This window comes from Balaenoptera physalus, assembly GCF_965194825.1.
Source record: "Balaenoptera physalus genome assembly, chromosome: 6".
Classification (NCBI taxonomy): Eukaryota; Metazoa; Chordata; class Mammalia; order Artiodactyla; family Balaenopteridae; genus Balaenoptera; species Balaenoptera physalus.
The window spans coordinates 137,577,875-137,603,943 of record NC_138885.1 but is presented as its reverse complement, the minus strand read 5'-3'; the positions used below and the strand labels follow the sequence as shown (position 1 = coordinate 137,603,943).

The window sequence follows — 26,069 nt, the reverse complement described above, 5'->3', positions numbered from 1 at the left end:
TGCAAAGGTGGAAAAGTTTGGGCTAAAATCGATGACAAATGGAGAGAAAGAAAGATAACACCTGAGGGCAAAGGAATGCAGAAATGTGGTCTGCAAGGAGGGAAGTCCAGACAGCTTCCCAAATAGGACACGGGAGACCCCCTGTGACTTTGAGAGAACAAACATTTCTTGAACAGTGCCAACCTAAAAGAAAACGTGAACCAATGAGACTGATAACGGAGAAGGCATCTCTCCATTAATAAGGAGTAACTTCCCTCTATCAGCACCATGGGCCAACTTAGGTCACACGTCTACCTGAAGCTGAACTCTTTCCAAGGCAACACTGTGAGCTGGTTTTCTGAATTCTGGGTTCTTGTGGATCTATTGAGGGCAAATGGATGTAACAACCACGCTTAGTATACAGGCTTAGACTAATTAATACTCTCCCAGGAGTTAGGAACAGGTGGTCTTGCCCCAAGTCCCACGGACTCAGTAGGGAAGGGATGGGCACCCAGACAGACTGGTGCCCAGGACTTCTGTTCATCAGAAGAAACCAGTGAGAGGATGAAGAATGGAGAATATACCAATATACAGAGTGGAGAATATACTTGTAATACAAATAAATTACCAAAAACACTAGAAGTTATGAATACAGAATTCAAATCAATGAAAGAAATACAGTGAGTTCAATTAAAAACAAGTAAAAGACTTAAGTCTTTTACCAGGGGGTAAGAGGATAAGGGGTAAGGAGGGGAGGGATTAATTGGGAGACTGGCATTGACATATACACACTACTATATATAAAATAGATAACTAATAAGGACCTACTGTGTAGCACAGGGAAATCTACTCAATACTCTGTAATGACCTATATGGGAAAAGAATCTAAAAAAGAGTGGATATATATATATGTATAACTGATTCACTTTGCTGTGTACCTGAAACTAACACAACATTGTAAATCAACTATATTCCAATAAAAATTAAAAATAAAACCAAGTAAAAGACTTAAGTAGTTGTTTCTCAAGAAAGAGAGCCAACTGGACGCTAAGTATATGAGCAGGGGCCCAATTTTATCAGCAGCTAGAGAAATGCACATTGAAAATGTAAGAAGATATCCAAATGGACAAAAACGTATAAAAATGTGAGCTCCATCCACACTCTTCATTAGTTGGTTTGTTTTTATTGCGTGGACGTAGTACAGTTTGCTTGTTAAAGGACATCTGAGTTATTTCCAGCTTTTAACGATTATGAAAAGAGCTGCTGTAAACATTCGTGCACAGGGTTTCGTGTGAATATACACTTGGCTTTACAAGAAACTGCTGAGCTGTTTCCCAGGGTGGCAGTACGACCAGAGTTGCAGCCGCGCCAGCAGTGTCTGGGAGTTCCCGTCTCCCTGCGTCCTGGCCAGCAGTGAGGTTGTGGCTAGTGGTGGTGCACACTTTTTCCTGTGCTTTTGGCCGTCCTTTTATCCTCTTTGATGAAGCGTCTGTCTGCCCATTTTGTAATCGGCCATCCTTTTTTCATTCCATTGGCTTTCCCGAGAGCAGGAAAGTCACTGGCAAGTTGGGGTATTTATTCATAAGAATGACAACCTCCCCTCTGCACCCTCCTCCCCATGTCCAAGCTCAGTGATTCTCCAACAAGGGCAGCCCCAGACTCCCTGGGCAAGCACAGGTCTCTAGGTCACTCCCGTTTCTCCTGCCAACACAAAACCATCTTTTGGAAATGTTTGCAAGACGGGCCTGTTTTGGCTGAGACTAATACAATGGTGTGTGTGTGTTGATTACATAGATGGGAGAAAAGTTCTTATGCCAGAAACTCAAATTTCCCTGCCCCTTTGTGAGTAATAACATCCATGAACCCTGAGATAGGGCAGGGTCCCCACCGAGTCCATCGCCCTGGACCACGCCACGGTCATGGCACATGGAGCAGCCCCTGTCTCCAAGCAGGAGTCATACCCCTCCCCAGCCCCAAAGGAAGGGGTAGCAGAGGTCTTGGTAAGGACAGTGCTGTGTGGCTGGAGACTGAGTGGACGGAGGGGGAAGCTCGGTCAAGGGCCTGGACACCTGGACAGGGCACAGGGCTGTCAGCAGAGAAGCCCAGTAGGGCTGTGCCCCCAGCAGACGTCACCAGCAGGGGCCAGAGGCCCGGGACGGGAGGTTCCGCGCTAATTGGTGCTGTGGGCAGTTACATCTCTGCGGAGGGGTAATTGGACCCTGGAGCCCCACATCTATGTGGGATGGGGAGGAGGCCAACAGCCGTTCTTCCGGCGCCGCCTTTGAACTGGCAGATGCTCAGAGCCAGGCGGGCGCCTCAGGACGGGCCAGGCCACGCTGGGGGCCGCCCGCTCAGGGGTCAGTGGGCAGAGAGGAGCGACGCCCGGCCTGTGCTGGGCTGGGGGAGGCCAGGGACACCTGCGGCTCTCCAGGTAGGTTTCCGCGGGGTCCTGCCCCTCGGTGAAGAGGCCGGTCTGGCTGCCTCTGGACCTGGTCCCTCGGGGGGAAGTGTTTGGGGCGGGGCCAGGGTTGAGAGGTCCCTCACCACCAGCGGCCCCCGGCCCTGATCTCACAAGGTGGGGGCTTCCTCCCCGCGTGCTTCACCCCACTGCACCCCGCATCTCCAGCATCCTCCCCCCGAGCTCTGAAGTGCCCCACCCAGGGGCACTCTTGCCACCGCCCACTTTGTCCGCCCCCCAGGAGACGCCCCCCACTCTAGGAACATGGGGGAACCCCTGCCCAAGGACTGCTTGTCCCTGCCCTCCACCCCAAGCTACTTATAGGAGGCTCTTCTCTCTCTCCCTGACCCAGGCCTGCCTGCCCTGTCCCCCTCCCGTTCCCTCCCGCCCTCACAAGGAGGCTGCTGAACCTGGACATGGAGGGACGTTTTCAGACAAGAACACTCTTTGTGTCTATTCCCCGTTTGCTGCAAAGCCAGAGCGGGTGTTGGTGGGAGAAGGGGGTGCAGGCTGGTGCTGTCTCCACTTTGCTCACGTCCCCTATCGGGGGTGCCCTGAGCCTCAGTGCAAGGGACCCCCGATTTGGGGGAGAGCTACCCCTGCCGCCTGCCCTCCGGCCCCGCATCCTCCCCTCCAGCTGCAACACCTGCTCTCCCTCCTCTTCCTGCTCACCTCCGTCTTCGTGCTGGTGGAGCACCTGGCCGTCATCCTCACCTTCTGGGGCAGCTCCTCCCTCCACAGGCCCATGTACTACTTTCTGGGCATCATGTCGTCCCTGGAGATCTGGTACGTGTCTGACATCGTCCCTAAGACGCTGGACGGCTTCCTCACGCAGCGGGGATGCGTCTCCTTCATCGGCTGCATGACTCAGCTCTACTTCTTCAGCTTCCTGGTGTGCACCGAGTGTGTGCCTGGCCTCCATGGCCTGCGACTGCTGCCAAGCCATCATGACCATGGGGCTGTGCGTCCAGCTGGTGGCCTTCTCCTTCGTGAGTGGCTTCACCACCTCCGTGATCAAGGTCTACCCTATCTCCAGCGCCACGTTCTGTGGCTCCAATGTCCTGAAGCACGTCTTCTGTGACATCTCCCCCATCCTCAAACTGGCCTGCACGGACTTCTCGACCGCCGAGCTGGTCGACTTCGTCCTGGCCTTCATCATCCTGGTGGTCCCGCTCGTGGCCACCATGCTTTCGTACGGACACATCCCCCTGGCCGCCCTGCGCATCCCCTCGGCCACGGGCCGTCGGCGAGCCTTCTCCACCTGCGCCTCCTACCTCACCGTGGTCACCATCTTCTACACGGCCTTGATCTTCATGTACGTCTGGCCCCAGGCCATTGATTCCCGGAGCTCCAACAATCTCATCTCTGCTGTTTACACTGTCCTCACCCCAATCATCAACCCCTTGATCTACTGTCTGAGGAACAACGAATTCAAGGATGCTCTGAAAAAGGCTCTGGACTTAGGTCAACTTTCACAGTAGCACAATTAAATGTCCTACAATCTCACCTGTGGTGCCAATAAAAACAACCTCTTACAGGACACTTTACTTTCTTTAATAGTGACAATTTATGTAATTAAATTAATTAATTAATTAATTAGTTTAGTTTTGGCTGTGCCACGCAGCTTGCAGGATCTTAGTTCCCCCACCAGGAATCGAACCTACGCCCTCAGCAGTGAAAGCGCAGAGTCCTAACCACTGGACCACCAGGGAGTTCCCACTTTACGTTTTTTAAAGTAAATTTTTAAATGAAATTTAGCAAATCTACAGAACTGTGAATAAATAATAAGTCTTCATCTGGATTTGTTTTCATAAAAGAACCACACTTATGTCACCAGCACCCAGATCAAGAATCAGAAGCTACCCTCACGCCCCCGGCCCCAAGATTTCCACTATCTGGACTTCTAACACCAGATACTACTTTTGACGTTTTTGAGGTTTTTATGAATAAAACAATGAAGGATGGTTTTACATTTGACCTCTTGCATTCATTATGATGCTTGAGTGAATGCTCAATGTTTCTGCCTGTAGCAATAATACACGCATATAATGTGTACTATCCCACAGTACAAATACATCACAATACATTTATGCATTTTACTGTTGGGGATAGAATTATGGATACTGCCTATTATGGGTAGTGCTGCTATAAATAACTGGTTGGTGTCTTTTCGTGAATGTACATACAGTTTTGTGAGCTGTGTGCTAGGCCAGACCTACGTACATAAAGGCTATGCCTACAATTCCTGAAACAAAAGATTCATGTATGATCAGGCTTCGTAGAAACAGCAAGACTGTTTTCCCAAGTGGGTGCATGAGAATTCCAGTAGCTCCATATCCTTACCAACACTTGGTATTCTAAGCATTCTCTGTTTGCCATTCTTCTGGGGTTGCAGAAGAAGTTCTCACTGCAACCTTAACTCGCATTTCCAATGACCAAGGCTGCTGGGCACTTTTGTAAGTTTAGTGGTTTAATGTCCTTCTGGACGTGCCCTTTCTGAAGGGCCCTTGCAATCAAGTCTTTTGCCTATTTTTATATTGAGTCACTTTTTCTTTTTAACATGCAGGAGTTCTTACATATTGTGGGTCCATGCCCTCTGTTGGTTATATTTACTGCAAAAATGCCCTAGTGTCTGGGCTTGCCTTTCATTCTCTTAACGGTGCCTTTTGATGAAGAGAAGTTCTTTATTTTGATGTCCAATTTGTTCATTTTCCCCCTTTAGAGTTAGTTCTTTATGTTCCATTTGTTTGCTTATTCCAAGATCATGCAGATATTCTCCTGTTTAATTCCAGAAGCTTTATTGTTTTACCTTTCATGTTTAGATTCAGTCCATCTGAAACTGATTTTTATTTATGGTATGAGATATGGGTCAACATTAATTCTTTTCTATAGGGATATGAAATTGACAAGAACCCACTATTTATTGAAAAGACCATGCTTTCCCCTATGCAATGTCACCCTTTTCATAAACCAAATATCCATCTATCTACCTGTCTACCCTCATCTCTTTTTGGACTCCTCATTCTGTCCCATTGGTCTGTCTATTCCTGCACTAATACCATGCTGTTGTAATTACTACAGCTTTTTCATATATCTTGATACCTGGTAGTAAATCCTCTGTCCTTGTTCTTTTTCTTCAAGATCGCCTTGGTTATTCTTAGTCCTTCCCAAATGGGGGTTGGGGGAGATACATTTTAGAATCAGCTTGTCAATTTCAACAAAAGAAAACTTGGGGGGCTTTTTATTGGGATTGTATTAAATCTATAGATCAATTTGGAGGTAACTGTCCTTTTACAATTTTGAGACTTTTAATCCAAGAATAAAGCAAATCCTCTCTTCATTTACAAGTCCTTCAATTTCTCGATACACTTTTGTGGTTTTCAGTGTAGGGCTCTTTCACATGTTTCTGGGGATTTGAGTTTTCTGCGTTTTTTTAAAAAAAATTCTAACACAAATGGCATCCTTTCTTTTATATTTTTAAAGTTAAAATTTTAAATTTTTCTCTCTCTTTCCTTGTTGCTGGTACATAGAACACAATTTTTTAAACTTTCTTCTTGAAACAATTACAGATTTACAGGAAGTTTCAAAGAAAGATGGAGGGAGGTTCTGTGCACCCTTCACCCTGTCTTCCCTGATGACACTGTCCTACATGATGGTAGCCTCCACATTGGGACACTGACTTTGATGCAATCCACGGAACTTAGATTCTACCACTTATACATGCATTCACCTGTGTGCGTGCACCTGTGTGTGTGTGCATGAGCATGTATATGCAGATACGCTTGTAGCTCTATGCTATTTTGTCAGCTGTGTAGCTTCGTGGACCACCACCATCAAAATACGGAACGTTTCCATCACACACCCCCATTCCCTAGCCTCTGGTGACCACTAATCTGTTCTCTATCTCTATATAATTTTGTTATTTCGGGGATGTTATATAAGCAGAATTATACTGTATGTAATCTTCTGAGATGGACTTTCTTTACTCAACATAATTCTCTCCAGGGGTCCAGGCTGTTGCCTGTATCAACAGTCCATTGGTTTTTCTAGCCGAGCAGTGTTCCATGGTATGGATGTACCACACTTTGTTTAGCTGTTCACCTTTGAAGAACAGGTGGGTGGTTCCCAGTTTTTAGCTGCTAGGAATGAAGCTGCTACGAACATTCATTCGAGTTTCTCTGTGAACCTAAATTTTCATTTCTCTGGGGTTAATGTTTAATAGTATAATTGCTAGGTTGTATTACAGTTCATTTTTAGTTTTACAACTTTTCCAATTTGGAAACTGCCAAACTGCTCTTTAGCAGAGTGGCTGTACCTTTTTACATTCTTACTAGCAGTGTGTGAGTGAACTAGCTTCTCTTCATCTTCTCCACCATTTGGTGTTATCACTATTTTTTTAATTTGGCCTTTCTGGTAAGTGTGAAGTGGTATCTCACTGTGGATTTAATTTACATTTTTCTAATGGCTGATGACGTTGAACATCTTTTCATGTGCTTATTGGCTATCTGTATAACCTCTTCAATGAAATGTCTGTTCATGTCTTTTGCCCACTTTTTAATTGGATTACGTGTTTCTTACTGTTCAGTTTTGAGATTTATGTGTTCTAGATGCGAGTGCCTGGTCACACCTGTGGTCTGCAGGTGTCCACTCCCAGCCCCATCCCCAGAGTTGCCTTTTCATCCTCTAAGGGTTTCTCACAGAGCAAAACTTTTTAAAAATTTTGATGAGGTCCAATTTACCAATATTTCCTTTTTTGTATTATGCACTTGGTGTCAAGCCGAAGAATTCTTTCCCTAGTCCTAGGACAGTGATGTCTGATATTTAATTTAAGGTTATTTTGTTTCCTACAGGGATCACTCTCCCTTTTTCGCTAGGCCATCAGTAAAAGTTGTTAAACACAGAACTTTGTCTTGGGAAGTGAGATGAAGGGTGTGTGTTTGCTTGGGGTGAAGCAGGAAAGACGACCGGAGTGCTGGAGGGAAGATGCGAACGGGGTGGACAGTGGCGCAAGGCCAGAGAATCCGACAGGGAGGTGTCCCCACCCTCACCACCCCCCCCCCCGACTTCTCAGATGCGCTGGCAAGGACACGGAGCTTCTCAGACATATCGGAATGTGGAGCTAAGCCTTGGGTAATAAGCGGTGACTCCACCGGGCCGGGTGACTTAGGGCTACCTGGTCACACCTGCTCATCCAGCTGTATTTGAGGTGCACCTGTGATGCGTTAGGAGCTTTGCTTGGGGCTGGGGCACAGTGGTGTAGGGTCTGGAGGTGGCCCACGCTCTCGGACAACGCAGGGTGTAGAACACTATTCTCTGTGTGGCTCATCTACATCAGAATTAGCTGGAAGCTTGTTAAAACACATTTCAGGGCCCATCCCAGATCTTCTAAGTCAGACCCTCCGGCATTGGGGACTAGCAATCTGTATTCTGGACAAGCAGGGATTCTCTTATTAGAGAAACATCCATTGAAAGGACCTTCGTTTTTACAACTCCATGATCATTCTGCAAAGTTGAAAACCAAATGAAATTTAAACAAAAGAAAAGTTAGGGTGTTAAAAACAATAAGCCCGAGGAGGAGAGTGAAGATTATAAAACCTTTTCAAATGGCAGGCGTAGTAGGTAAGAAATCTCACGTTAAAGTCACCTACTAACCTGAGAAGAACTGAGGCCCCAGGTCATTGGGTCGACCGCGGGTTTAACGGGGGAATGAGGACAGCTTTTGTTTGCATGTTACTCAAGGTGTCAACACCACCAGGCGCGCCAAGGGGTATGAGACCTCTTAGACCTGGAGTCGTGAGCCAGGCGGGGAGATGGGCCCTGGGGAGGTGGAGGACGCGCGGACCTCAGCCAGGCCGGCCCTGCTGGACGAGCGCCGTGGGGCGGGAAGGTCAGTCTACGGTCCTTCTTCAGAGCCTCTCGGACGCCCGCGCTCGTCCTGGGTCGCTCTCACACCGGCCCTCCTTTCACCCCCCGCCCCAGCCCCAGGCCGCCTTCCTAGCCTCGGGTGGTTTGTGACACTTTCAAGGAGGTGGTTTTGAAGTCCGCACCTGCCGGTCTAGGGAGTTCGGGAGGGTGGCGAGCGTCCTGGACGCGGGATGTGCTGCAGCAGTAACTACGAGGTCCGGGGCGGCCTCGGCTCCCGCACTGCGCGCCCTCAAAACCGGGCAGTGGGCAGGCCTCCCCCTGGAGCCCGGGCGGCGGGAGGCCCTCCCCTTGGAGCCCGGGCGGCGGGCGGGCACGACAAGGTCCAGAGGAGGCGGACGCCAAGGCAGACCCGAAGTAAATCAGCCCCCGACTGCGCTCCGCGCGCCTGCGTCCGCCGCCCGGAAGTTCCCGACAGGCGCGGCGCGGGCATCCCGGCCGTGACGTCACTGTAGCGCGCCGGTCGCGGGAGGGGCCCCGTCGCGACTGCGTCCCCTCGGGTCCTTGAGCCGGTGCTGACCGCGGAGCCATGGCCTTGAGGCTGCTGAGACTGGTCCCCGTGTCCGCGACCTCTCGGAGCCTCGCGGCGGTCGTCCAGCGCGTGGTGAGGCGGCGGCGGGCGGGGGCCGCGGGTGGGACCTGGCTTGTCCTCCTGGCGTCGCCCCTTCCTCACCTCCCGGGGCCTCCCGGGGTCATTCTCGGGGGGATCCCACTGTCCCCTGGAGTGTTTGGTCCTGAGTCGCGAGGGCAGGCCTCGGAAGGGCCGCCGCGAGCTTCTCCAGGCCGTTTTCTCTCAGCTCCGAGCAGACGTGGGGCCCGGAGGGGAATGGGCGGCCTGGCCGCCCTGCTTGGGGAGGCCAGGTTGCAGATATCATTACCCAGTGCGGTTGTGCGATAGACGAATGAGCTGGTGTGGGCGAGCCCCGAGAGCCTGGGGGCGCTCATTCATTCATTCATTCATTCATGTGGCAGCGCTGTCAAGGGCCAGGTGAGGGGCGATGTGACGTTGAGCAGAAATGACAGAAGGCATTCAGGTTAGATCTGGAAGGATTAGGAGAACTTACTATGGTCGAGACAGTGGAATGACATTGTACGCGGAGCCAACAAGACAAGCAAATGAACTGTGGCTGGAAACCTTAGGAAAGCTATTTTATGACAGTGACTGTATCATAGCTCCTTTGGGTACTAGTGGCTGGAGCAGCGTTGGTGTCGAACTGTAAAGGGACTTGACCTCTGTGCTCAGGATTTTGATGAGCAAGGATTTTGAACAGAACAGTGTAATAGTCTTATTAAAAAGTCGTATAAATGCTTTCAGGAGATAACTCGGGCTGCAAAATAGAAGAAAGAGAGAAAGAATGAAAGAGGGAAAGGTGATTGTCTTTATAACACCCAGCGTACTTCTCTGCATTAGTGAACGTGAGGGCCCCGGAGTAGAGGGGGCTGCCGGGCACCCACTAGGTGGACCCACCTGTAACTGTGTTCACTTCTGGACGCTACTCCCTACAAGGGATGTCGATGGACTTCAGTAGGTCCAGAGAAAAATGAATAAGATGAAAAGGGTATACAGCTTGTTACTTGGAATAATTGAAGGAATTGGAAATGTGTCGTGAAAGATCACTTATTCCCTGTGATTCCAGAGAGCAGAAAAATGGGACTGAGGGTGGGAAATAATAGAAAGACTATCATAACCATAAAAAAGCACTTTCCAAAGACTTGAAGTCAGGGAATAGTTGATTGCTTTATTCACATGTCACTGTGCCCCTGCTGTGTGCCACATCTGAGGTATATTCAAGTTGGGGATACAGATGGGAAACAGTTTGCACATGGCTCAGAGGTAGCCTGGAGGGGAGAGTGATTTATTTCTGGGATGCAGGGTACCCATATGATTAACACCCCGTCACTTATCTGCTACTCTTGCCCCATCCGGTCCACTTGGCACCAGCTACCCTGGCCTTGCTCATCCTTGCAGTACTCTTGCCTCAGGGTGTTGGCGCTTACTGTTCCCCCCGCCCGAGAGGGAGACGCTCTTCCAGGTAGCCACGTGGCCAGTTCCCTCACTGCCGTCCAGTCTTCGTTCAAATGTCACTCTTTCTGTGAGGGTCCCGTGACCACCCGTTTTAACGTACATCCCATCCCGTAAACCGTCCTCCCCTTCACAGCACTTACTTAATATGCTGTATAATTACTTGTTTTGTTATCCTATGGAATTTTTTGGCTCACTGCTGTATCCCCATTATGTAGAAAAAAGACTGCATAGTATAGGAATCTAATAAACAGTTGCTGAATGAATAAATGAATGCGTGAATGACACACAGTTGCTGCTGAGTAACTTAGGTATTCACAGTTGTTGGGATTTGAGAGTTTTGGAATATATAGAGAATATCCTGCCATTTACTATCCTGGTCTCCTGTCGATGGACCTTTGGGTGGTTCCAGTTGTTTGTTGTTGCAGGTGTTACTTCTATGAGCATTTTGATACGTATCATTCCTCCTGTTTGCTTCTCTTGGTTGCGGTGGTTTCTCAGATTCTCCTTGTTTCTGATGACCTTGGCAGTTTTGAGCAGTACTGGGTGGGTAGTTTGTCCCTCCGTGGGACTCGTCTGATATTTTCTCGTGACTTGCCTGGGGCTGTGTGTTCTTAGGAGGAAGAGCACAGAGGTAAAGTGCTGTTCTCATCACATGATATGAAAGGTACACTGTGAGCCTGACTTACCACTGATGACCTTAATCACCTGGCTGAGGTAGCGGTAGTGTCTCTGCTGTGAAGTTACTCTTTCTTCCCCGTTTCCAGCGTGTCCTCTTTGGAGGGGGGTCACTGCGTGCACACAGGGAGTGGGGGATTATGTGCCCTTCCTGGAAGGCAGAGTAGCCACATAAATTGTTTGGAGTTCTTCTTTATGGGAGGTTTGTCTCTTCTCCGCATTTATTTATTTATACCAGTATGGACTTGTGTATATTTATTTTATATTTTGGGGTAAAGTTCAGTACAGCTCTACTTTGTTACTCAGACTGTTCCAGCTGTGGCCATTGGGAGCTCTTTCAGGTGGCTCCTGTATCCCTGTAACCTGCCCCTCATGGTGTGTGTTGGAGCACTTCCTTACTACCTGGCCCGGCAAGATGGTAGTCATAGAATCAGCCGTTTCTCTGAGGAGCCCTTGTGCCTTTCACTGGAGAATGACATTAGAAACCAAGACCTAGGTACTCCGTGTAATTGATCTTGGAGTATTGTTGCTTCTAGGTCCTCTCAGCAGACAGAGCAAGGAAATGTACTATACTAACCTGTGTGTATACCCATATCTATAAGTGTTTCTCTGCGTGACTCTCTGCATCTGCAGTCAGCTAAACGTGCGTTCATACTGACGTCTGTAGCTCTGATCCAGTACTGCGTGGGTCATGCCAGCGCCTCCCCTGGCTGATCGGTGGGTTTTTTTTGTTTTGTTTTTCAGGGATAGGGGTTGTTTGAGTTTTAGTGTGGAGAGTAGATTGGGACACTGGAGACAGGAGATGGAGCAGGCATTTGCGTTGCAGACGAGAGATGTGAGGATGTCCGCAGAATCGGTGCACCGGGGGGAGGGAGGGGCCGCTGGCCAGAGAGACTTAAGATTAGGATCAATAGGGTTTTGTGAGTGATTATGGAGTTGGAGGAAGGAGGAGGGTATCAAAGGTGACTCTTGTCTTTGCTCTGTTCCGCTTGGTGGATGGTGGATGGGGAGCTTGTGAGGGGAGCAGATTGGGGTTTGGGGTGTGGATGCTGAATTTCAGTTTTAGGTCTGTTAGCTTTCAGGTATTTTCAGAACATCTAAGACATCAGGAGCTGTTTAAAGGCATGAGCTAACCCGTTCCCGAGCTCAGGACAGGAGCCTGCACTAGAGAAATGTTCTTTATCCCCTTCCGCTCTGTCTCCTCCTCCCCCTCCTCCCTGCCTTTCTGTCATCCATCCATCCATCCATCCAATTTTTACTGAACGTGGTAAGTGTGTCCTGTTCCAGGCCCTGAGGATTTAGCAGTGATCAAAACAGGCAATCCCCTGCCTTTACGAACTTACGTTGGGGGTGGGGCTGAGAGGCAGTAATTCAACAAGTAGGTTATACAGATGTCCATGTTGGCTGTTTTGTCACCAAGGGTCTTCTTGGCATTTATATTTACCTAATAGCTGCTGATGCCTGCGGTGACCAGAATGCTCACGTTGTGCTGTTCTGTGATGTGTGTTTTTCAGGGAGGAATTCATACAAGTGTCCAGTGCAAGCTGCAGTACGGCCCGCTGGCATACCTGCTTGGTGAAAGAACGACCAAAAAGCTGACAGAAAAGAGCAAAGTGATAACTGTAGATGGCAACATATGTTCGGGGAAAGGCGAGCTTGCAAAAGAAATAGCAGAGAAGCTAGGTATGAACTTGTGTCCTGCAGAGTAACACGATTTTCTCAGATATACAGTTACTTATCTGAGTTGGATTTTACTTTAATATTGAGTAGATAGAATTGCGCCTAAGGTAGGTATTTTACACTTTTGAAATATTTACTGAAAAAGTTGTTTTTAGTCTTTCAGATTTGGAAAATTTTAGAAGTCCATGCTGGTTGTCAGTTTGAATTGGGACTTTATCTTGACCATGTAAGCAAAGCAGTTTCCCAGGAGCAGTCTCATTTGAACTGTGTAACAGCCCGTGAAACAGGGCTGACATTCTGCTCTCACTTACGGACGGGCAACCTCAGTAAGAAGCTGGGTCACAGGCTGCTTAGTATAGGGCCAGGCGTCCACCCCGTTTCCCGACTCTGGAGCCCGTGTCGTCCCTGTGCCTTTCTCTAGTATTTGACAAGCCGAAGCCCAGTTGCATGCAGCGGGCACCCACGCTCAGGGGCAGCTCTCCTCAGGAGGAGTTCGTACGACGGTACAGTGGGAAATGCTGCCATGCAGCCCTGGAGCTTCATGCTGCCCTTACACACGTGCTTCAGACAGGTCGTCTTCCGTGTCTCGTGTGCTCCCTTTCACGCACCAAGAACACAGGTGTCAGGGCAACTTTCCCCAGGTCTTCGCCGACCGGCCTCAGCGATGGTGTGCAGGTGCACCTCGGCCGCTCGCTGGTGGGATGCGCCGTGCCCATAGCACGTTTTGTCCGGTTGTTTCTCTCCTCAGGCCTGAAGTACTTTCCCGAGGCGGGGATCCATTACGCAGCCAGCACCACCGGGGATGGGAAACCCCTGGACATACAGCTCAGCAGCAACTGCAGTTTGGAGAAGTTCTACGATGACCCGAAAAGTAACGACGGCAACAGCTACCGCCTGCAGTCCTGGTTGTACGCCAGTCGCCTCCTGCAGTACGCGGACGCCTTGGAGCATGTGCTGAGCACAGGTGCAGTATCTGTGGTCGGGTAGCTGTCGGGCATGTGCTGCACTTGAACCCTTTTCTGAAATGCAGTCGTTTTAGATTGCCGCTCATTAGAGCTTTTTTTAAAGGGTATTTGATGAGGCAAGCTCTGGCTTTCCAATAAGATCATGGATTCTCTGAGATGCGTGGGGCGGACGCCCCGGGGTCTTACTGAGCAGCTGGGATAGGGGCAGGGTTGCAGTGGGCATCGGTGGGGGGGGCGGCGGGGCGGGGCAGGACCTATGGTTCAAAAACGAAATCCTTTTCTCTAGTAGCCGGATGCTTTCGTCAGGGCTGAAAGAATGAAACAGAACATTGTATCGCCAAAACCAAAAAAGTATTGTAGTTTTGAAAATGATTTCGCACTTAGAAGTGCATGTATGTTCTTTTGAAAATATTTGGTTTGGAAATGGAATTGTAAATAATTTTTTCCCTTTCTAAAATGAAAGGGCTAGTTTTCATTGCTTTAATTACTATCTGAGTTTTGATTTTTTTTTTTTAAAGTAGAGGGAAGGATTTTATTTATTTATTTACTTATTTATTTTTGGCTGTGTTGGGTCTTTGTTTCTATGTGAGGGCTTTCTCTAGTTGCGGCAAGCGGGGCCACTGTTCATCGTGGTGCGAGGGCCCCCCACTGTCGCGGCCTCCCTTGTTGCGGGGCACAGGCTCCAGATGCGCAGGCTCAGTAGTTGTGGCCCACGGGCCTAGTTGCTCCGCGGCATGTGGGATCTTCCCAGACCGGGGCTCGAACCCGTATCCCCTGCATTGGCAGGCAGACTCTCAACCGCTGCGCCACCAGGGAAGCCCTGAGTTTTGATTTTTGTTTCCATGTTTTTAAACAGGGCAAGGTGTGGTGTTGGAACGCTCCATCTACAGTGACTTTGTCTTCTTGGAGGCGATGTACCGACAAGGCTTCATCCGGAAGCAGTGTGAGTCCGGCTGGCAGGCTGGCCTTCCCGGGCGCGTGGGGTAACTTGGTAAAGGCCCTGCTAGACTCACCCTTCAGTTAGTATGCGTTTTGTGAACATGTGTTAAATAGATGAATAATGCCATTCCACAGGAAAAACCAGTTCCTTCCACCCTCTTTCCTTCCTAAATTCGTCTCTCCCTGTGAAAGCACAGTGGTGTCCAGGATCCTGAACGCACAGCTTAAGCCGAGTCTCCACACAGCCTCCCAGGAAACTTCCCTGGCTCTCCAGCCACCTGTGGCACAGCTACGTGGCTCTGTGACCTGTGGCTAGCTTCACGGAGTGGTCCTGTTCCCGTGCCTCCCTCACTCCTCTTTGCTGGCCCCTGTGACTGCAGCATTCTCGTCCTTTCCTTCTCTCCTGCACGTGCTGGTCTAGTGCTTTTAGGGACACTAGCACTGGGTTGGGGGATTGTTAAAAGTCTGGCAAGTGACCAGTGACAAGAATAAAGGCTCCTGGCTAAAGTAGTCTGGCCACGAGGAGCGAGGGAGCCCGTCCGGTTGGGGCCGGGTGTCTGGAGCTAGGCGTGTGCCAGACAGGGCTGTGGAAAGGCCGTGTGGTCGTTCAGCCCGTGGGCATGTTCACGGCGAGCTTGGTCGCCTGGATCCAGTAGGCGGCTAGATCTGGAGCGCAGAGTACGAGCGGTCAGTTCCTGAATGGGGAGACCGAAGCCAGCCAAGGCTGACCGGCGAGGGGGCCGCCCTTGGTCTGCGGGCCCATCCTGCTGTCTGCACAGTCCTGGTGCCTGTGCGGAGAGCAGCCGGACCCCGTGCTTCTGAGCCAGGCGCTGAGTCACGCAGACACTCGGACAGCCTCAGGGCCAGCCAGCCAGCCTTGCCGGGGTGCGCGCTGTGTGCCGGGCTCTGCCTTAGGTGAGAAGGATGTGAGAATCGGTGAGACCAGGCCCCTGCCATCCTGGGGGCAGGGGTGGGAAAGCAGCCTAGATGCGTGGTTGCAGTGAGCGCGCTTGCTGGCTGCGTGGCGTGGTCCCCGGGTGCGGAGGGAGCGTGTCGAGAGCGTCTGACCAGTCGGGAGACGGGGTGTTGGGGGCAGCGTCCCTGAGGAGTGAGCCCTGGCTGAGCCGTTGGTGGTGCCGCCACAGGAGCTCTGTGGGCAGCAGGGGCTGGCGCGGCCTGTAGGGGGCCGTTGCTGGCGGAGGGGCAGGCCGGGCCATGCTAGCAGGCCGGGCACCTTGGCCGGGACGCTTAGGTTTCTCCTGAAAGTACTGCGGAGCCCCTGAGGGGTTTTAGGTCCGGGAGGCATGTGGTTAGGTTTGAATTTGTTTATCTGAAGGGTACGTTCAGGGAAGGCAAGTCAAGGAAAAGGAGACCCTTGGGAGGAAGTCGGGGTTGGAGGGAGCACCGCGGGAGGGAGGCCCCTGGCGGGCAGTGGAGCAGCCTGCTGGGCTGGGTGGACCTGGGCACGGGGCGTGCATTGGCAAGCCGGCTGGTCAGCTCTGGGGGAGAGGAAGGGTGGACCCAACTGGGCCGATGGGGCCACCAGCGAGGAGGACCTGGAGGGACAGCGGGCTGAGAAGAGGTAAAGGTGCACCCTCACATGTGGCCAGGCACACTTCAGATCTGGCCTTTAGAAAGCTCTTAGGCTGGGGCTTAAATCCCACTGTTGGTGTAAGTTGCCTGATTTCTCTGGCCTGATTCTTTTGGTCTGTAGAGATGAGAAGCACCGCCCTGCAGGGTGGCTGTGAGTGCTGCGGTCACCGTGTGCCAGCCTCACGCGTGTGCAGCCGGCGGTAACGGCCATGACTGTTACGTGGTTCGCAGGTTGACACATGGCTCTGAGAACCGCGTGTACCTTTGCCCTCTTATTTGAAGAGAAGTGTGCGTGTGAGGGCTGTCCGTGGACCGTCGGCTGACAGATGGTGCCTCTCTCGTGCCAGGTGTGGACCACTACAATGAGGTGAAGAAGGTCACCATTTGCGAGTACTTGCCCCCTCACGTGGTCATCTACGTCGACGTGCCCGTTCCCGAGATCCAGAGCCGGATCCAGAAGAAGGGAAACGTAACTCAGCCTTTAAGTCCGAGACCACTGTCTCTTTATGTGTCCTCGTTACGTTTAAAATAGATCAGCGCTTCACACCGATACTTATAGTGGGGTGCTGTGAATTCCTGATGGCCCCTACAGGGACGGGGGCACGCACATGGGTCCCCCCGGGAGAGCGGGCACTTGTGTGATGGACGACTGAAGAAGGCCCCGGTCACTCACTGCTCTCCTCCAGTGCTCTCCGTCCCTGGTGCCATCCTGCCATTGTCCCCTGGCCCTGGGTCACCTGAACCACTCTGAGGATGGGCGCATCTCCTGACAGGACTTCCCTGTGTGTTTTCTAACGGGCTTTTCATGCCCTGTTGTTTCCTACAAGTTGAAAATAATTTCTAATACCCTTTCAGTTTACCACTCCCATATGTCGGGCCTGTCTTCCTCCTTTTCCTACTCAGTGACCCTAAAACGGTAGAGCGGTGATCTCCACACACGTTCATTTACTCTTAGGGGCGTTGAGACAGTCCGGTGCCTCGAAACCCTGCGATTTGAAGTTGGCTCTGCAGGCGTGATGCAGGATGCAGGTTAACACGGCCCGTCTTTGCCCTTTTGACTAGTTCTTATTTGGAAAGATCCCTCCCATTTAGAGTGTTTTTCCTGGGAGGAAATGCTCCTTTTGACATCGCGATGGAAAGGCAGGCTTGCCTGTGTATCTGTCGCCCCAGGGCCCGTCCTCAGCGCTGGGAGTCCCGTGGTGCTCCGTGAGTGCCTCTCTGATGGCAGGTCCTCGCCAGGGTGGCAGAGACGCTCGGGCGTCTTCGCTGCGACTGAAAGAGGCTGTGGGTCACCCGCCTCGCTCATTTGGCAGTGAACACACGTGACACCCGTGTCTCCCCGTTGATTACCAGTCTGCACCTGTATAAGAGTTTACTCCTAAGTGTGATGTGTAATGTAGGCTCTGGAGAATATTCCACCAAGTGGCGGAAGGAGGGAACTACAAGTCAAAAGTATTTAATTATGATTCAGTGGAATAATTTTGAACACTTTTGCTTATTAGAGTGACGTTTATTGAGAAATACGAAGATATATATTTAGAATTCTCTAGATAACTCTTTTGATATCTGGATAGCAATATTATAGAAACCATCTTGAGGAACAACTTAGAGCTATGAACATTTTTATTTTTCCAGTATTCGATGAATACTGTCACCAGCTAAAATTACCACTGTGTCTAAGTAAAGGAGACATTTTATCAAAGAAACATTATGTCATTAATAGATGTGTGTTCTTATATTCTAGTGGGGAGACTAACAGTAAACAAGGAAATAAATAAGTATGGGAAATAAAGGCAAATACCATGAAGAAAATCAAACAGGGTGACAGATAACTTAGCCTTTAGAGTTGCTAAACCGTGAGAGGTTTTCAATATGGAAACTTGCCACTCATAATTGGAGTTTTACGTTTCTGAAATTGGCAAACGTCTTATGAAAGGGAAGTGGAGATGGAAAAAGCGGGAGAGGTGGGGGTAAGTGGTAGAAAAGCGGGGTGGGCAGAGAGTTGGCAACGGAGAAGGGTACTGCGGGTCAGTGGAGGGAGTGGGCCAGTCCCCTTGTGCGGTGTGTCATCTTGCGTCGCCCGCACTCGGGCACGGCCCAGAATGGGAGGCGGGGGCCATAACTGTAAAGGGGGTTCTTCCTGTTCCTGTTCTAAGTCCACCTCTTAGAGTCTGTGAAAGAAAGGTCATGCCGTACGTTCACCTGGGCAAGCTTCCGTGCTCTCTGCGGCGGAATGAGAACGGTTCTAACCGGTACCGAAGCCCCTCCCATCACCCCACAGTTCCTAGAGCGCCCAGCATGACTTGTTCTAGGAAAGCTGTTCGTTGGTTGTCTCACGTTTTCCATAAGCACAGGAAAAAGAAAAGTCCAAACGTATCGCACTTCTCTGCTTTTGTTTAGCCACATGAGATGAAGATCACCTCCGCCTACCTTCAGGACATCGAGAATGCCTATAAGAGGACCTTCCTTCCCGAGATGAGGTGAGCCCAGGGCACGGTGGATTGATTGATTTATTTAATTTAATTTAATTTAATTTTTTTAGATGTTTTTGATGTGGACCATTTTTAAAGTCTTTATTAAATTTGTTACAGTATTGCTTTTGTTTTATGTTTTGGTTTTTTGGCCTCGAGGCATGTGGGACCTTAGCTCCCTGACCAGGAGTCAAACCTGCACCCCCTGCATTGGCAGAGGAGGTCTTAACCACTGGGCCGCCAGGGAAGTCGCAAGGATTTATCCGACAGAACTCCACACATGCAGTTCCTTAGGCCCCACCAGCCCAGGGGTGCTGGGCTGGTGGGGCCTAAGGAACTGCAACAAATCTTGTTGCAGTTCAGTGGATGTCGTCTGGGGAGTTTTAGTCTGACGTTTATAAGCAACAATGACAGCAGATATTTCAGTTTGAGTTAGTAGGTTTGGGGTTGATTTGTGTTTTTTGATTTGCTTATTTTGCCAAGACATTTTTTTGTTGTGTTTTTAGAATATTTTGATGCTGGAAGTGAGCTGCAGCTGTATTCTGTGACAGGTTTTAGGGTTAGGGAACTCATGTATTCACTCTAGGTGGCAGCTGAACGGTCATGTGCATCACCTGGAAGGCTTGCCTGAAGGTGCTCAGTGAGTCCCCACAAAATTGGGGAAAGGTCAGCCACGTCTGTACGTACTTTCTTTTTTCTTTTTTTAATTTTATTTATTTATTTATGGCTGTGTTGGGTCTTTGTTTCTGTGCGAGGGCTTTCTCTAGTTGCGGCAAGTGGGGGCCACTCTTCATCGTGGTGTGCAGGCCTCTCACTATCGCGGCCTCTCTTGTTGCGGAGCACAGGCTCCAGACACGCAGGCTCAGTAATTGTGGCTCACGGGCCTAGTTGCTACACGGCATATGGGATCTTCCCAGACCAGGGCTCGAACGTGTGTCCCCTGCATTGGCAGGCAGACTCTCAACCACTGCGCCACCAGGGAAGCCCTGTACATACTTTTGAACGATGTTCTTAAGTGGGGTCTGGGTTAAATGAAAACACCACCAGACCTTTTTCCCATTTGGTTTCTTCTCTCCCTCCTTTCTTTATTGAAAGCACCGAGGGATTCGTGGTTTCATCCACTCTCTCTAGATGATCATTCTGTGGTCCGCGTGTGTGTCATGTGGAAGGGGTCATTTTCTACTGTCACTCAAGTCCAACTAAAATTAGGATGTTTGAATAATGCTGTTACTGAAAGTCTCTAGTAGTATTTCTCAGATTTTTAGAAAACGTAAACCTCTTTTGATACCTTAAAATATTATGCTCTTGTTGTTTAAAATTTCAAAGTAACTATAAAATTGTGAATAAAAACAAAGTAATGTCTAGCAGTTTTGGAAGAAAAGTTTGATTTTAAATTGGAATATAGTTTTTTTAGCTGTGAGCATTGATGCTTATAGTATCCCTGCTTGCTTGTGATAAGCGTTTCTCTCATAGGCAGTGGAAACAACAGGGCGGACTGTAGGTCGTACTGCTCTATTTTCAAGGCTAGAAGTGCAGGAAAAAAGTCAGTTTTGTAAATCTTGTCAAGGGGAATATATAGAGCTATGAGAATAAACAGAGATAGTTGACCCTAGGATTTCAGTTCCAAAGATTCCTCTTGGAGATCTTCTGGCTACAAAACCACCACCGAGACAAGGCTGCCCGGCAAGTTCTCAAACAGGACTTTGAGCTGTAACATCAGGAGAGTAAAGGCTACATTGAACTTGCAGATGGGTGGGATTTTTCTTGTACCTGGCAGTTATTTTCCAGAACTTACCCTAAGGGCTTCCTGATCATGAAAGGTTTAGCAGCGATTCTAAGTATCCATTGCTTCATCGGGCGCTCCGTCTGAGCTGCGTTGGGAGTCAGCTTGTGGCGTCTGCAAGGTTCAGCGCTCCCGAGGGGCCGCTCTCCGTCGTACTGGAGATCAGACAGCTTCCTCCTCAGCTGCTGAACCCAGCCCAGCACGTTGCCCTCTGGTGACTGCTGAATCCCAGCCTGGAGCGAACGGTTTTTCACACCCTCACCGATCAGGGCAGACGGTCAGACGTGCAGCTCTGTTTTCACATCCCTGCCTCGGTGGTCGGGTGCGGGCCTTGTGGGTCGCCGCACGGTTTGGGAGCCGTGGCTCGCTGGTGATGGACTGTTATTTCCTAAGGCTGGGTTTTTACTGGCTCTTGGTCTCCGCTGGACGGTGGTGCCGCATGCTGGGTCACCCCGCCGGGGTCAGTCTGGGGAGCTTGGTGGTGTCACCGTAACAGCGCAGATGTTGCGCCTTCCAGCTGATTCCCGGGCTTGGAACGGCAGCTTTCTCGGCAGCGTCATTACCTGCACCTCATTCTGAGAAACCTCGCGGGTGGGGTGCGCTTCCTGCGTTGTGGTGTGCACTTCCTGCGTTGTGGTGTGCGGGGCCCTCGTTGGGAGGCGCCCCTGCGGACGTGAGGTGCGCCGGTGGTTTGCAGCGGGGCCTTTGCGGCCTCTGCTGGTTCCTCGTGTCAGGGCCCCTCACCTAAGAAGCAGGTCGCACTTTGGAGGGAGAGGCTTCTCGGGCGTCTTCGCAGGTTGGGCTGACTCTGGATGTTTTTAAGTGCCACGGGCTTAGTTAGGTCAGAGTCGCTCGGGAGTGTTAGGCCTACTGTGCGTTGTGAAACAGACCTCTGTTTCTGCCGTGTGGACTTCCCAGATTCCCAGCTTGGCTCCTTTCTCTCTCTGTCCCCAGCCTCAGCCACCTGAAAGGGGAAAGTGCAGCCAAGGGTCTGGCTCTGTGTGTGGAGCCGAACCTGGGGGCATGGAGTCAGGCCTCCACTCCGAGAGGCTGCGCTGCTGTCCTTCTGTGTCCGTCTCTCTCCTGGCAGACTCACCCCCAGTCGGGCCCCTCAGGCCCGAACGCTGGCTTCTACTTTGATAAGCAGTGAGCAAACCAGAGGAAATAAGGAAGAGGGGCTTTTTGTTGATGTTTGTTTGCTTCTCACGCGACACATGGAGCGCGGGACTGTGACTTCAGAACACGTGTATTTTGAGATGATGCGTTTATGCACCTGGAAAGAGGAAGCTCCACGCTGTTCATGACGGCGTTGCGGGCCGTCCTGTGCGCTGCCGCCCGACACTGCACAGGCGCCGGGCTGCCCGCCTGGGACCGCTTTGCAGGAAGGTTGCGTGGAGCCCTGCTTCCAGTAGTTCGTATCGTAGGAGCTGGATGTGGGCACATGCACGGGGGGTCGTGTGTTCTTGGAGCGTTGACCCTGGTGTAGATGCAGCTCCCGTCAGTAGGGGGCACTCTGGTGTAAAGACGCCTGAACGAGAAGATGCCCCCAGTTCACGGGAGCGGTGGTCCAGCCTCGCCTTTCTGCTGTACCCTCCTGGAAGCGGGCGCGGTGGGGGTCGAACATTTCCGCAGAGACAGGCTCTCCAGCGGGCCTCTCCGAAGCGGCCCTCGGGTTGGTCTGGAGGCGGTGGCGGAGGCAGGGCCACACTGACTAGGAGGCGGGTTTCAGGCTTCGCCTGGTGGGCAGCCAGGTCTCCAGACAGCAGTAGATGTGGTGAGGACATGGGCAGAAGTGCAGGAAGCTCACGCCACTGTCCCCCTTTTTGGGACCCAGCGTGACTTTTCAGTGTCCAGACTAAGGACCTGGACGAAGGGAACCGTGTTGCTGCTGTCCTGTTGCGTAGTTTGGTTGAAACAGGTTACTTTGAGGGTTGCATTTGTCTCCGAAATTCCAGCAGCTCAAGTAACGTGCCCCTCCCGTCCCCCCTCTGGCTCCGCGACCCCCACCCCCCAAACACCACTTAGCTGCTCTCTGTGTGTCTGTCCCACTCAGGCCCCGGGCTCCCCTGTACCTTCCTGTAGCGAGTGCTGCAGCTGGAGATGGTTTGTGCGGCAGCAGAGATGACTCGTGTCCCTGCCCCCTGTAGACGCTGGCCGCACGCCCATGCAGTGGGGGGCGGTCCAGTCAGAGGGGGAGTCAGGAAACAGACCTGCAGCCGTCACCGTCCAGCCTCGAGCATGTCCCTGCTTCTGACTTTCCCTCCTTAGCTGGTCATGCCCTGTGAGCCAGTTCATAGAGTGTAGAGTGTTGATATTTAGAGTGGGAGCCTTGATGTCATGTATTCATTTGTACAGTAACGTCCATGCGGAAAATTTACATGAATGTCATCTTGTTTTCTCTTACAGTGAAAAATGCGAGGTTTTACAGTACAGTGCAAGGGAAGCTCAAGATGCAGAAAAGGTAAGAAAACAGCTGAAAAATTTATAATTATTCTTAAATTTAATTCATGTGTAAGGTTTTTGCAAATCAGGTAATGAGTTCAGCTCCTACTGGTCTTAGAGGCGTCTGTGTTTTATAATCTAAAAGAAGTACTGAGCCAATCCTTCACATTCCCCTGGTCATGAGATTTTGATTTTCTTTTAAATTATTCAGCTTCTAGAATCTTAAAATTATGGAATGGTGAAGATACGAAGAACCTTAGGTTATCTGCACTAACATTTTTGTTAAACAGCTGGTAAAATTGAAAGTTGGATTAGTTAACAGGAAAGACTTATTAAGACTGTTGACCCTTGAACTACATGGGTTTGAACCGTGCGTGTCCGCTCATACGTGGATTTTTTTCAGTAGTAAATCCTACAGCACTGCACGGTCTTCAGTTTTCAGTAATAAGCACCCTGGTGCTACAGGGCACCGCGGATGTGCAGAGACCACTATCCACGCACGAGGAGGGCCGCCTGCGAGCTGCACGCGGGCTTTTGACCGCGTGGGGCATGTTGTTCAGCAGCCAGCTGTGTAAAGACGCCGGCTTTCCCCACACTCGTGGGTGCGTTTGTGAAAGTCAGGGCAGCCTCTGCGACTCTCAGGAGAACTTAGTGAGCGATAACCAAAAGTTCTGAGAAAGAATAACATTTTCCTGCCCAAGTATGAAAACATATTACAGAAGTATGTTAATTAAGGCACTGTGGTATTAATACAGGGATAAATAAATAGCTTAATGGAACAGAACAGCGTCCAGAAACAGGTGTACATGTGTGCTCATGTGCGTTTGTGACTTTAGCTTGGAAAAGTCAGTGCCTTAAAGGATGATAAAAAACAAAGTAGAGGAAAATAGATTATTTCTTAAATGGTATTGAGGCAAATGACCATCCGTTAGGTTAAAGAAGAAAGGCCCGTATTTTATGTTATGTATTAAGCATAAATTACTAAAAACACAAAACAAAAGGTGTAAAAAATCTAGAAGAAAATGCAGGTTTTATGACTTGGGGTTGGGGTGTAGGTGGTGACAGCAGACAGACAGCAGACAGACAGCAGACAGACAGCAGACAGACAGCTTTGCAAAGCGGTCGGCTGCTTGAATGACAGCGCAGCCCTCAGCTGCCTCCTGGCTTTTGGCGAGAGAGGGGGAGAGAGGGGGAGAGAGGGGGAGGGGATAGGCCTCTCTGCTCCAGGACGGGAGACCCGCAGTCAAGTCCGGCTCTGGGCCCAGCCCTGGCAGTTCTTCTAGGCTTGGTTCTTTCTACTTGGACCAATTGAGTTGCATTTCATTTCCTTCCAGCCTTCTTTTTCTGCGATGTTGATTTTTGTTTGTCTTTAGGTAATTTTTGTTCCTTTGACAGACTGTTTCCATGGCATGTGCCTGAGCAGAAGAGTAATACATTTTCTCTGAGACTGGGTTATTATTTGTGTTCGTAACTGAATGTGCTCCAATTCTTGAAAGCTAAAGAGAGGTCCCCAAGTTTGGTGTGTTTTGGGGGAGAATGCATCTGGAAAGGCTACCCCGCTGGGAGGTCAGGCTGTACAGACCGCAGGCTTTGAGGCTGAGGAACTTGGATTATTGGAGCTCTCTAGGAAATGTATTTATTGTCTTGTCCTGTTGTTGTTTTGAGTGGCTGAATCTTGCCTTCTGGAATAAAGTTACATGGGAGGAAATGGGGAGTCTGTGAGGAATGCTGATTTTCCTCCCTCATCTTGATTCTTCTGCACCTGTTCCTTTTCTTCCAGCCTGCCAGGTGGTTTCCACAGCACCCCGGTGTCAGCTGGGCCAGGTGCCCACACTGGGCGTCGTCACTCGGCCCCCACTTCACAGAAGGCTGTCTGCCCAACTTCCTTTCTTTTTGACTTTCACGGTGCGATTCTCCCTGCCAGGTATTTGTGGTTTGTCATGCACTGAATGTTGTCTCATTAAATTCCTCTGTCCAGGTGATCGAGGATATTGAGTATCTGAAGTACGAGAAAGGCCCGTGGCTGGACCAGGACGACCGCACTTTCCACAGTCTGAGGATGCGGTGAGTCTGCCGGAGCTGGGCGTTGCCGGGATGGGGTGGGGCTGGTTCCAGTGTGGCGCGTTGCCTGCTGTAGGAACTTACAGAATTTTGGAGTAACTGTGTTGCAGGTTGTCAGATACTGAGGCATATTTCCTATTCCCTTCCAAACAGGCTCTGGCTTTCTCTGATCTGACAGTGAATTGATTGATTGCCATTATTAATTCAACAATATTTTGCTTGCACCCTGTGCCAGGCAGTGTTCCAGATTTAGGGAATATAGTGTCTAATAAAAGTCCTGCTGTCACTGAGTCAGTAGAGCCATATGGGTGCGAAAGGCCGGGGAGAAAGGTAACCCTGAGGAATGGGGCAGCGGGTGGCTGGGGTGGGTGACAGAGGGCGCTCTGGGGAAGGCTTGGAGGCCTCTCTTCTGAGGAGCCCCGAGTGTGTGGGGACTGGGTCCCGCAGTGTCTCGGGTGAGCGCGGGGCAGGGATGCCGGCGGGTGGAGAGGCCCTGAGACAGGAGCCGCTGCGGCTGGAGCCAGGGAGGCCGTGGTGAACGTGGAGGTGGGGGAGGCCACGGAGGGGAGGCCACGGCAGAAGGGGACATGCTGAGTGAGCTACTTTGTTCATGAGAGATGCAGTAACACGTGGGCAGTACTTTGCCCAGAAAGCCCATCAGACACTCGGTGCGCAGAACTTGTGCTGGGTGCTGGTCACACAGCGCCCTCTGCTTTAGTACCTACTCGGGTCCCAGCCTCCCAGCAAGGAGGCAGGTGCTCACCGTGGTCACACTGTCCCTGGTGCGTGGGGCTTGGTGCTCCAGCCCAGGGAGACGGTGGTGCAGGCCTGCTCTGCTCGCAGCAATGGGCAAGTTCTGTAGGCCTACGAGCTGTGCTTCTGCAGAAGCGTTCCAGGCAGAGAAGACAGCTCCGACCCAGGAAACGTCACTTTGCTGTGAGCATAGGTGACTGCCCCTGTGCTGGAGGGACCCAGGGAGCCGACCCCCGTTGTGCCCCGGGGCGGGGGCCTGGCGGAGGCTCGCATCGGCCTGCGCTGCTGGCACCCGGGCTCAGGCGGCGGCGGGGCTGGGTCA

General features: G+C 50.7%; 2 protein-coding genes and 1 long non-coding RNA gene across 3 annotated transcripts in view; 2 read left to right on the top strand and 1 right to left on the bottom strand.

Moving 5' to 3' along the window:
• Positions 1-267: 267 nt before the first annotated feature.
• LOC309662272 (olfactory receptor 226-like) lies at positions 268-4,232 on the top strand (the record flags this gene model as incomplete). Its single annotated transcript, XM_082464728.1, is given in 4 exon segments — positions 268-324; positions 1,854-1,979; positions 2,415-3,346; positions 3,348-4,232. Coding segments are annotated over 4 exon segments (1,686 nt in total). The 3' UTR covers positions 3,919-4,232.
• A 4,568-nt stretch (positions 4,233-8,800) lies between these two features.
• NDUFA10 (NADH:ubiquinone oxidoreductase subunit A10) overlaps positions 8,801-26,069 on the top strand; it is a 49,703-nt gene continuing 32,434 nt past the window's right edge. Inside the window, exons 1-8 of the mRNA XM_082466250.1 lie at positions 8,801-8,963; positions 12,575-12,743; positions 13,489-13,704; positions 14,562-14,648; positions 16,585-16,706; positions 18,638-18,717; positions 22,898-22,952; positions 24,912-24,997. Of these exons, the coding sequence (XP_082322376.1) occupies positions 8,889-8,963; positions 12,575-12,743; positions 13,489-13,704; positions 14,562-14,648; positions 16,585-16,706; positions 18,638-18,717; positions 22,898-22,952; positions 24,912-24,997 (890 nt within the window). The 5' untranslated portion in view covers positions 8,801-8,888. The remainder of the gene's footprint in view (positions 8,964-12,574; positions 12,744-13,488; positions 13,705-14,561; positions 14,649-16,584; positions 16,707-18,637; positions 18,718-22,897; positions 22,953-24,911; positions 24,998-26,069) is intronic.
• LOC309662997 lies at positions 14,208-19,706 on the bottom strand. Its single transcript, XR_014265064.1, has 2 exons — positions 19,392-19,706; positions 14,208-14,525 (listed from the first exon to the last, which is right to left on the bottom strand). It is a non-coding gene; the product is annotated as an uncharacterized lncRNA (long non-coding RNA).